The following is a 12,048-nucleotide window of genomic DNA, read 5'->3' on the forward strand; positions in this document are numbered from 1 at the left end:
AAATTATCCAAACTGAAAACACAAGAGAAGGAAAAGGGTTCTCAACCATTCACAGGTTTAGCTTTCTGCTATAGTAGCCTGAATGAACAGTTTATACAAATCCATAGAAATTGTATTTTCCATTTAAATAATTGCTGCAATGTGAGCACATAATGCTAGCATGCAGTGCTTTTTATGGCTGCAAAAATATATTTTTGAGTTTCCAATCCTCCTGTATTTTGTTCACAAGTTTATTTATTGGTGCATCCCCTTCTTCAATAAGTTTGAATTACAGATCTTAAATGTATGTTCCTTAACAGTATGTCATCTCCAGTCTGAAAGACAAAATCAACAGAATCCCACTATCAACAATTCATGCTCTAAATGTCATCTATCCATCTGATGGATAGATGACTAAGTATGATATATATAACCAATGTTTTTTTGTTTTGTTTTTTTTTACATATAATTCCTTATCTATATAAGGTTTAAAAATACTCAGACTCTGTGCTAAAACTCTCTTGTGAATTTAAACAAGACATTTCTGACAATGTTCTGTTTATTTTATCAGGGATCTTTGCCGCAAGGACGCTTCATGTGGCTACTACTTCAGCATAGACTCCGATGTCATGCTCACCAACCAGCAAACACTGAAGCTCCTCATTGAACAAAACAGGTACTCACACAACAGCTGAAACAGAAGTCATACCAGAGTTCTCTGGTAGCTGTTGCACTCGTTGAAGTGTGGGAGTCATTCCTGAAGTGACAAACCCACAGGAACATTACAGCTATGTTAATTAAAGTTTTCAGAAGGGTGCTTTGGGTTCCAGCTCTTTTGCCCTTCCTCATAGAAACAGATGGAGTCGGGTGCACTAGTCCTAAAATGCTGCTTAGAAATACAAAAAAAAAAAAAAAAAGACACAACACGCAAACCCTATTTCCCCTTCTGCAGCATATGATTGTGAAGAAACCTTCCCATAAACTGGATGTCACTGTGGCTTTTGTTACTGACTGGAAGCATTCAAGGCGAGAGACTTTCTCGGATATTTAAAGGCACCATGGGAATTTTCTACGGGCACTGGGGCTGTTGGAAAAAAAAAAAGAAAAAACAAAAACTAGAAATGTGCTTTGCGCAAGTCTGTCATAGAGCAGACAGCTATCTAATTTATATTAAAACAATTTTGGTATGTCTTTTTTTATTAAGCTGTAACAAAACAATATTCCACAATACATTTGAAATATTTTTATTAATAATAAGATTTGTTGAAGCACTTCCCCTCCAAAATGTGACAGTGAAACATTTTTAGAGCTACCAGAGGCAAGGCATGGGAATCATTTTAATTCAATCAAGCATAATAAGTGGACCTGGTTTGCATTAAATGTTTATGGGATTTGTCACTGAATTGACAGTTATTTCAGGTAAAAGTTAATTGCTCAGCTCCAGCACAATGTTTTTAAAGGGAATCTATACATTAGATGTTGGTCTTGTTTTATCCACTTTTACAAAAGCACCCATTTATTTCCCACTTTGCCTTCACAGAAAAGTAATTGGACCACTTGTCACTCGTCATGGCAAGCTCTGGTCAAATTTCTGGGGAGCCTTGAGTCTGGACGGCTACTATGCACGTTCTGAGGATTATGTCGACATTGTACAAAGGAAACGAGTGTGAGTCAAACATATACCACAAAACATTTCTTTTTTTTTTCAATTTTTCCATCACAACATGCGAGTTTTAATCTTCAAGTGTAATGTAACTCTTATCAAATGCATCTCAGTGTTTTGAAAACTTTTTTAGCCACTATTAATGATACACAGCAACATAAGCCCATTAGCTCATTGGAATCAGAGCAAAAACTTGAAAGTTCACCTTTAAAGTGCACATTTGTTATTTATTAAATATTATACATGGCGCTGTGATTGTGGTAAACTTAATCATCTTCCATTGTTCTGCAGGACAACTGTTACAGTAATGTTATCACTATAACTCTCACAAGCAAGGAAAAACAAAAACAAAAACTTGAATATCACTTAACATATATCAACTTTGTTAACCACATAGTTGCTACAAGTCAGTAGTTGCTAAATCCTAATTCATGCATGGAGTGAATACAATCACCAATCTCTAATTGTTCCCTTAAGATAGCATGAAAGTAAAGTGTAAGATTTTATGTTTCTTTTTGCTTCAAGGGGTGTGTGGAACATTCCTTACATGGCGCACATATACCTCATCAAGGGAACTGTATTGAGGAATGAACTTAAAGAAAGGAATCATTTTGTCCTGGAGAAACTGGACCCAGATATGGCTTTGTGTAGAAACTCCAGAGAGATGGTAAGAAGGTGGGAAACAATGGTGTGTTGGATGTTTTGCTATTAATAAGCTTCTGGCGCATTGTCTGAAAAGATTAAGATAAATGTATGGTACAGTATCAGTTTTGTAGAATGGCATTGTTGGAGTTTTTAATGTCATGCTGGAAGTAGTACAAATACAAGGCAGCTAGGCAATAGTGTGTCAGAAGTGTCAAGGTATTAAAAAAGGATTTTGTTTCCATACCAAGAAGGCTTAATGATACAAGTAGAAAATGCAACACATCTAACTTTTAACAGAAGCCAGTGACTCAATGGAAACCAAAACCAGGCAAGTGTGTAGGTGTTTTGAAATGTATTTGTCACCAAGGCATGACCCGTCTATGTTCATGATTTGTCTACAGATCATTAAGGTACTCTGCTCTACTTGCATTCCATCGTTGTTTATTTTTTCTACCATTATTGCCATGATCTCAGTCAGTTGTAATGCTTGGCTTGGCAACTGACAACATATATCTTGCATCTTGCATTTTTTCCGAACACCTTTAAACTGTTCACTTAGCTCTGCTCTGTGCACCCTACTTGTCACCTCTCATCACCGCTGAACCACGACCCTGCTCTGCATGCATTCCTCCCATACTAACCCCCAAAAAACATCAGCTTCAGAGGGAATCTTGCTCTTTTGATCACGCAGGCGCGTTTTCACTCCTACTAAGTTCTACTATGTGTGACATGGACATATTTTAATTGTCACTTTGTCTCTTACTCTTGAGTAAAATTTATGCAGTCTTATTTACATGATGCTTCTCCTTTATTGTAGACCAGTCACAGGGAAAAAGACTCCCCTTCTCCGGAATCATTCCATATGCTCAGGTCCCCAAAGGTCAATATTTGCTTTGATTGTTCTGCTGTCTGATATTTTAATTTTTAATGCACTCAGAAACTAATTGTGATTCTTGCAATAGGTAGTGCTAAGTTAAAACCTGAGGTTCCAATAACATTTAACATTGAGATCTAGAATTTCTACCTTATGATGACCCCTGGAACTTTTTCCACATTTTGTCATTTTATGATGGCAAACTTCAGTGTATTTAATTGGAATTTCATATGGGTAACCCACACACAAGTTTAACAAATTAGTGACATGTAAGAAGAAGAATACATTTTTATTTCACGTTTTTACCTGAAAAGTGTGGCATGTATATGCATTCACTTCCCAGTACTTTGATAGCCCTAAATAAAAAAACAGTGCAATTCGTTCATAATTCATTCCTGTAAACCTGAAAAATAGAGGTCTCTGTGGTGTGAGCAGCAACATGCTGTGAGGATTTTTTTTTTTTTTTACACAGACAGGGAAGCTGGTGAGACTTGCAGGGGGGATGGAAGGAGGTAAATGCAGTGTAATTAGGAAAATCTGTCTAGAGCTGTAAGACGCCACGGTATGATGGCATCGATACAAATAAATTATTTTCATTCAATTTCTCTGCTGTGCATAAATAAAAACTGATATATAAACAATCTATGTTTGTGTATAAAACATGAGTAAATGTAAAAAAACAAAAAATAATAAGAAAATGTTCAAGGGTTTGGATGCTTTTGCAATGTCTGTCAGTGTAAGAAACACACAAACAAAAATAATTCTTACAGTTTTTGGGAAAATAATGTGAACCTTTTGTTTGTGAAAAGTTTAAATTTGTGAGCAGCTAAGTTTAGTTAGACTTTAAAGGGCTTAAGAGTCATTTTGCAAGTCCTCTACTCTGATGCTTTACCCTTACAAACCAATCACGCGTTAGCAGCACCTCCCCCACTGAACACACCGACTGATCTCAGACTAGGCTTCAAAACATCACATCCTTTTACCTCGCTTATTATGCATTTGGCCTAAATCGCATCTTTGTAAACACAAACCAAGACATTTGCAATTTGGTAACTCAACACCACAAGACTGCAAAACAGACCCATAATCTGTGATTTCTGACATTAACAAAGCCTAGTCTGATAGTGAGTCCAGATCCACTCCCACACAGCACCCTCCCTGTGCATCACTGTAATTAGAGCGTCCCGTCTAGATCTGCTTCATCCCAAGATGTCCTTCTTGCTTCCACCCAAACACATTAATGACTCTGTCTTGTCCTTACAAGAGCAACTCAGAGAAGACTGACCAATAAATAATCTCAGATTATTTATATGCCACCTGTCTACTTTAATCTAGAGTTGAGCATGATTTCAGTGTGTTTTTAGACACACTTAAATCAATTTTTATTCTCTCTGTATGCCAGTGAAAACCACTAAGGGATTTACCGAGCTTTAAATCTGCATGTTTTATGGTTATGTAGATGCCCATCTGTTGTAAATTGTGAGACATTAAGAGATTTTTCAGCTTTAGCATTTGTATAGAATTTAAGAGCATTTATTTCCGTTTGCTGCAGGGAGTATTCATGTACATAACCAACCGTCAAGAGTTTGGGAGGCTCATTTCCACAGCTAATTACAACGTATCTCGTTACAACAATGACTTGTGGCAGATATTTGAAAACCATGTGGTAAGTCATGATAGTCTTTCATTATTTTTACATGCATATGAAATCTATTTTTCCCAAAATAAACAGCAGCCGCCTGTAAAACCTATTAGAGGTAATGGAAGAATTAGAAATGTGAGACAATAGAAAGCTGTAGTGCAAAAAAGGTTCCTGTCTGGGAGGGAGAGCGATTAGTCCTGTGAGGTATGCAAGTTGGCAAACAATGTAAAAAAAATGTCTGCTTATCTAAAAATCTCTCTACATGCAGGACTGGAAGGAGAAGTACATCCACCCAAACTACACACAAATTTTCACTGAGAACCAGTTGGAGGAGGTTTGTGTTTATGTGTGGCTTCACATGTACAGACTGAGAGTGCGAAAAAGACAGTGACATAATGTCGCATTGATATCCCAACATCTGGTTTTAGCATGTCTGGGTATTGTATTACATCAGCTGCAACCATAGGTGAAGATATGAGTCAAACTGACATTCAAATTCTCTGTAGTCACTCTATGCATGTGTTCATGTGTGTGTTGCAGCCTTGTCCAGATGTGTTCTGGTTCCCAGTGCTCTCAGAGAAGGCGTGTGATGAAATAGTTGAGGAGATGGAGCATTATGGTTTATGGTCTGGAGGCAAACATGAGGTCAGTATTGTTGGTGGAGACTTCCTGAGCATAAAAGTAAAAGGTATTGCAAAACAAGCGCATGCCTGTGGCCACTATTTTCTGTAATTTCTTTGGCTTTTTATAAGTATTTTGTGTGTTTAAAAATAATATTCTGCTTCTAAGCAAATATAGTTTTTTTATTCTTATGTATAACTTTTGATTTAATGGCTACATCTACGGTCATGGTAAGAGGAAAGTACACCCTGTTCTAGGGTTTCACTCTATAAATGATGTGGCATAATTTGGTTTCTATAATTATTTCAGTCTTACATCCAATGTACAAAACCACTCGCCACCAATTCCTCACTTCCAATAGTTATTGAACAATGATGGGGTCAACTGAATTTTTTTCAAAAAAGCGTAATACACTATAGAAACCCAAAATACTTACAAAATGTGTCAATTCCTACTATGTTCTTTTTGCAATGAGCATATATAATGGAAAAGTCATATTGGAGAAGTAGTAGCTGAATACAAGTAGTTCCTTGTTTTAAATGTATTTAGTTTCATAAATAAATGACAAATCCAAAAGCATGGATAGCTAGTTTGAGGTAGCTAGTTTGATATTTACATGCTCTCAAACTACATCACAATCTTAGCTGAATGACAGCATGAGCTTTAATAAGAGTCAACCAGCCTAAAAAGGTTATAACTTCAATCACTTGGTGTGACATAAAATCTTCTGAAAATAATTTGCAATTAAACCTAATAAAGTTAAATAGATACCTTGCAAGGATACGAATCAAATCTCTTTCCCAGGGCTACAAGATTGTATTATTACATCCCTGGTTTGAGAGCTCTTACAATGCTGCCTTCCTACTTTACTTAATAACAGAAAAGCTCATAGACACTGAACGAGCAGACAATAGTTTCCAGGTCTAAAATGAGAAGCAGCTCTAAAGAAAGAAATTATAATCAACATTTATTTTTACGTCGTTTGGCCTGTTTTATGTTGCTTTAAATCGGTAATATGATGTGTCTTTGAGTTTGCCGGGACAGACTAAATTCACACAGACACTTTGAATGGCTCTGTTTGGGAAGTGACTCTCCTGGATGGGTCATCAGGCTTCATGCTGACAGACAACAGCCCTGCCTGTGGTTTTAGTGGCTCACAGACACACGAACATCATCATCACAGTGAACGCTGTGGTTACACACTTTGAGATCGTTGGGTCATTTGTTCCATTGTTAATCACACTACTTTCTTTTCTCTTCCTTTTTTCAGGACAAGAGAATCGCTGGAGGCTACGAGACAGTTCCGACGGATGACATTCACATGAAACAAATTGGGTTTGATAAGGAGTGGCTGCACTTTCTCCGGGAGTTCATATCGCCTGTCACATTGAAAGTTTTCTCCGGCTATTACACAAAGGTTAGTTTGACATGACTCAAAACCCTCTTCTTTCTTCTAAAAGCTAAAACTGTTCTAATGAACCCCCCGGGGGGAGTAATAACATCATGAATATTATGTCAAATTGACTTTCAGGTTCTAATGTAATACCCTCGTCAAAACATAGCTGGTGTGTTGCTTTGGTTCCTTCATTCATGTTTGAGGAAACGTTGACTCTCTCATAAAGCACCAACTATTTCCACAAAGCTCCTCCCTGGAGCTGCAGTCTCCAGCTGACCTTCTTCTTCTCAGAGCGCCCCTCCGCAACACTTTCCACACGCAGCTCCACCCTTCAGGCTGTGTTGTTTTGCAGGCAGAAACACTGTTCTTTTAAATATGGGACACAGTCCAGGAATTGTTTTGCACATGTAACTTTATAAAAACATTTACCCTGATGTTGTTGACAGACCCCTGTTTGTGTGTCATTCAGATTTTCCAAATTCATTAATTTCTTAGTACAAACCTCTTCTTACATCGTTATAAAAAAAAAAGTAGTCACAAAATAAGAACTAGCAAGTAACACAACGTCATTCTGTTCTATCATGGCAGGGATATGCATTGATGAACTTTGTAGTTAAATACACACCCCACAGACAAGCCTTCCTGAGGCCTCATCACGATTCCTCCACCTTCACCATCAACATCGCTCTCAACAACAAGGATACAGATTTTCAGGTAATATGCGTTTTGATGTCTTTCCATATATATCTATATACATATTTATGGTCCTGGGTTCGGTTCCTGGCCGGGGTCTTTCTGCACGGACTTTGCATGTTCTCCCTGTGCGTGCGTGGGCTCACTCAGAGTTTTTCGACTTCCTCCCACAGTCCAAAAACATGACTGTCAGGTTAATTGGTCTTTCCAAATTGTGTGTGCATGGTTGTTTGTCCTGTTTGTCTCTGTGTTGCCCTGCGACAAACTGGTGACCTGTCCAGGGTGACCCCGCCTCTCGCCCGGAACACAGCTGGAAATGGATGGATGGATGGATGGATGGATGGATGGATGGTTGAATTCACTATAACTGGAAGCTGATGACAACTTTTAATTCTGGTCTCATGTTCAAATACCTTTAAGGTTACGTGTTGTTGTTGTTTTTCTGAGTGATGTTTTGGTAAGTGTTGTAAATTTTTCCAATCAGACAAATGGAATTTGTTTTGCGAGACAGAAGTAAAACTCTTTTTGGAGCAAAGCATCTATTGACATTGGTATGTTGGATATGGGCAGAGTTTAAAATGAAAACACCTGTGGCCTAGCAAGGATATATTAAAGGGACTTAGTGAAAGTTCTTGTATGATGTACTTCGGGCTCCATAATTCATCTTAAAAACGATCTGTTTTTCATCTGCTCTGTTTACACATATTAGGGAGGAGGCTGCCGTTTCCATCGGTACAACTGCTCCATAGAATCACCAAGAAAAGGCTGGAGCTTCATGCACCCAGGACGCCTGACTCATCTTCACGAAGGTCTACCAACAACCAATGGCACTCGCTACATCGCTGTGTCCTTTGTTGATCCTTGAACTGTCCTTAAATGCCCTACTATAAATTATTTTTTCTTTATTTTTGCTTTAGTATTTTTTTTTTTGGATTAGTTTTTGTGTTTTCATTTCACAATGCAATTCTCTTTTTTAAAGCAAACGCTTTGAAAGAATTACTTTTGTTTTTGAAGAATCTCTGTCAAACAGAGTGAAAATGGTAAAGAAAAGTGACTGAAATAAATGGCATAGAGTAGACTGGAAATAAAGCTAAATCAGACAACATTTATGTGTACTGTAGGTTGCCATAATGTTTATAATAGTGATTTTACCATCGTGGTAGCCGTCATACACACTGGTATCTTCACAAACAAGCAGCTGAAGCATATGCACATTTAACTAGAGTAATTGTGTTTCAGGTATAAAATGTTCTTCACAGTTTGAAGCTTACTACTGCTGGTGCTCCTCAACTTCTTTATTTACTGGATAGCATGTTAATTTGTTTTTCTATTCTGAAGCAGCTTATTCACGACTTTGAACAGAGCTACCTTAGTTTTCTCAGTATTTTCACTAACAAGCATGTCAGCAGATTTTAGTTCACCTGTTAGAATTTTCAGTTTACTGCCCTCTTCTTTTTCTTTCTTTATTGAAAATGTCAAATTTACAGAATTTGCTTTTCTGTAAATAAAAATGCCTTTTTTTTTCCAGAGATTGAGTGACTGGATTTTGAAACTCAGAAAGCCAACATGTTTAAGTTATTGTTGAGATTAAATAAAATCTCTTTAAGAATGGTTGCTACTGTATTATTTTGATGATTATGCTCCTGTTCTGGTTTCTCATACCAGGTCAGCCCTTCCTGTAAATCCTGGAGACGTTTGCAGAAAAATGTTTGGATTACATCACCTGCCTGGTGTTGCCATGAGATGCTCATTTTACTTGGGCATCTCTTAATGTTAGTTCATTAAAAAGTAACATTGATTTGACACGCATCTACCTGACTTGAATCTATATAATTCAGTTCAATTTACTTTTTTATTACATGTGAAGTGACGTAAGAGGACAACTGTTTATGTAAATTAGTGAACGGAATTGAACTTAATTTAATTGGCACTTCTATCTCTATGCTTAAACTCATTTGAGACATTTTTTTATCTGCTCTCAGAAGTTGCTACAATGTTCTTTCTGAGGACCCGAGACAGATCTTTTAATCTTACCATGATATTCACTCTCACTTCAACAATAAGGAGCACACTAAACTAAACATCTGAGTTTCACTATTGATTCATGTTCAAATCTTTGACCTTTGGTCCAAAGGTCCTTCTCCAAATACCTCTTAGCTTATGAACTTGCCCACTCATCATGTTTACAGACAGACCTACATGTTATTTCTGTTTCAGGTTGTTTTCAAGTTTGGACATGTCACATGTAGAATCAGTCAGGCCTGCTTGCTCTGTAGGGAGCTGCACTTGTGTGTTTTTTGGGGTGTGGTGTGATGATATACATAGGTAAGAATGTAGTTCAGTGTATCTTGGAGGGAGTGTGTAAACATGTACATGTAACCTAAAGAAAACTTTGCAGGTCAGAGATCTAAAGACTGAGAAAGTGCAAATGGGGAACCTATAGCAGGTGGAACAGGGTAAGGTGTCATGATTGAAATAGTGATGTTCAGTCTGAATAAATTCAAACCAGTGCTTCACTGATACGAAACATCTAAGGTCTCATATCTCTATCAATTCTCATTATATTTTAAAATCCACAACCTCGAGAGAGTTGCCCCCACCTCTAGGGGCCATGTTTTCACCCTACGCTACTGGCTGCCTGACCAAAGGCACGTTTCTGCTCCTTGTAAGGCCGAGATGAAGGCTGAATGTCTGAGTAGCTGCTATGAACCAGCAATGATGAGGGGAGATTTGGGTCAGGCTAGGGAGGGAGACTTATTGCTGCTGAAAGAGCCTTTTGTGTCCATCATTTCCCCTGAACTGGCTCGACTTCATACCCTCTGAAAGGTGACATTGATTGTAACCAGGAATGCAGCAAAACCTCCACTCTGACCGAGATAGAAAATTGCCACATAAATGGTTTTATCAAATATAGGAAGGGATAAAGAAAGCTCGATTTATTTTAGTCCAAAGTGAGAAAATTTAAAGAAGATGTTGTATTTGAATCTTAAAAGGCAGCTTGTTTTAGGCATGCTTTAACTTGTTGATATGTCATGCTTTAAGTAAAGTAACAGAATAACATACATTAAAGTAAATAGAAATATGTCAATAACTATACTGTTTTCGGGGGAGTGCAGAGATTTAGGTATTACCACAGCTTACACTCTGCCCTGCATGGACTTTTAAGAAATGTGTTTATAATCACACTTAACCCTGCCAATGAGTGATCACAGTTGACTCAAAACTGGGGAATGTGACAACAGCAGCTCCCCATTTGTAATTTCTGTCTCCTGATCACGTAACAAAGAAATCCCTAAAACATTTAGTAAAAATCGGATATATTTGTCAAGATTTTTGCCTATTTCATCTAAATTATTACATTGTGGCTCAGCTGTAGTTTGGATGTCCTGCTGGATAATACAACTTCTACCCCAGTTTTGATTGTGTTGCAACTTTTAATAGATTTAATAGGTTTTCTTCCAGCAATGCCCAGTATTTAGCGCCATCCATTTTCTAATCCATTTTTACGCTGTGGGGAAAATCATCCCACCATGGTGCATTGTGCTTTCAAGATAATATTCAATTAATGAAGGCCACACTTCACTTTTAATTGTAATCCAAATATTTTCTTTCCACACACCACTTCATGTTTTTCTATCAAAGAAAATCACAATAAAATGTGGCTCTGATTGGTTGTTTATAGCTATAGCACTGGAAGAAGGCAGTAGGAACTCAATTATATATATATATATATATATATATATATATATATATATATATATATATATATATATATATATATATATATATATATATATATATATATATATATATATATATATATATATATATATATATAATATATATATATATATATATATTTATATATAGATATATTAGATATATATATAATATATATATATATATATATATATATATATATATATATAGATATATATATATATTTAGAGATATATATATATATATATATTTAGATATATATATATATATATATATATTATATATATATATATATATATATATATATATATATATATATATATATATATTTCTTAACATTTCATATTTCTCATTCCAAACTGTCACAGCATAGTGAGAGTTTGAATAAATGTGTTAAAATATTAGTTTTTTTATAAAAGTTACATACTGCAGCTTTAACCACAAGGCAAAATTGTGAAGGAAACTGAACTTTGCGCTAAAAAAATAATTGGAATACACTATTAACATTGAAAATTTATTAGTAAACTGAACCTATTTGCTAACTTTACATTGGTGATTTTCAAACTTCTGCTTGGCTTCATGCTGAAAAATTCTGAAAATGTTTAAACTCCCAGAAACTTATCTTTGATATTGTGACCAAGTCAGCTTTTTTGTGAGGAATTATGAGGATTGTAGCCAAATTTTTTAACACCAGGCACATGAGTTGAAGGGGCCCAAGTATTTGTGCACTTGTACATTGTATATACAGGATACCACGTGGCTAGCTCAGAGTAAATTTATCTAATTATGTTTGAGGAAGAGGGCGGAGTTTGGGG

At 36.3% G+C, this 12,048-nt stretch overlaps 1 protein-coding gene across 2 annotated transcripts in view; it reads left to right on the plus strand.

The window, feature by feature from the left end:
- plod2 (procollagen-lysine, 2-oxoglutarate 5-dioxygenase 2) overlaps window positions 1-9,124 on the plus strand; it is a 30,409-nt gene extending 21,285 nt beyond the window's left edge. Inside the window, exons 11-20 of one of the 2 annotated variants that reach the window (XM_055037165.1) lie at window positions 551-655; window positions 1,520-1,645; window positions 2,168-2,309; window positions 3,105-3,167; window positions 4,714-4,827; window positions 5,072-5,137; window positions 5,344-5,448; window positions 6,695-6,841; window positions 7,409-7,534; window positions 8,223-9,124. In XM_055037165.1, coding sequence (XP_054893140.1) covers window positions 551-655; window positions 1,520-1,645; window positions 2,168-2,309; window positions 3,105-3,167; window positions 4,714-4,827; window positions 5,072-5,137; window positions 5,344-5,448; window positions 6,695-6,841; window positions 7,409-7,534; window positions 8,223-8,378 — 1,150 coding nt within the window. In that variant the 3' untranslated portion in view covers window positions 8,379-9,124. The remainder of the gene's footprint in view (window positions 1-550; window positions 656-1,519; window positions 1,646-2,167; window positions 2,310-3,104; window positions 3,168-4,713; window positions 4,828-5,071; window positions 5,138-5,343; window positions 5,449-6,694; window positions 6,842-7,408; window positions 7,535-8,222) is intronic. The other variant, XM_055037166.1, reaches the window with a different exon arrangement.
- The last annotated feature ends 2,924 nt before the right edge of the window (window positions 9,125-12,048 follow it).

Source organism: Poeciliopsis prolifica, unplaced genomic scaffold (assembly GCF_027474105.1).
Source record: "Poeciliopsis prolifica strain line A6 unplaced genomic scaffold, Auburn_PproV2 SCAFFOLD012, whole genome shotgun sequence".
NCBI classification, from domain to species: Eukaryota; Metazoa; Chordata; class Actinopteri; order Cyprinodontiformes; family Poeciliidae; genus Poeciliopsis; species Poeciliopsis prolifica.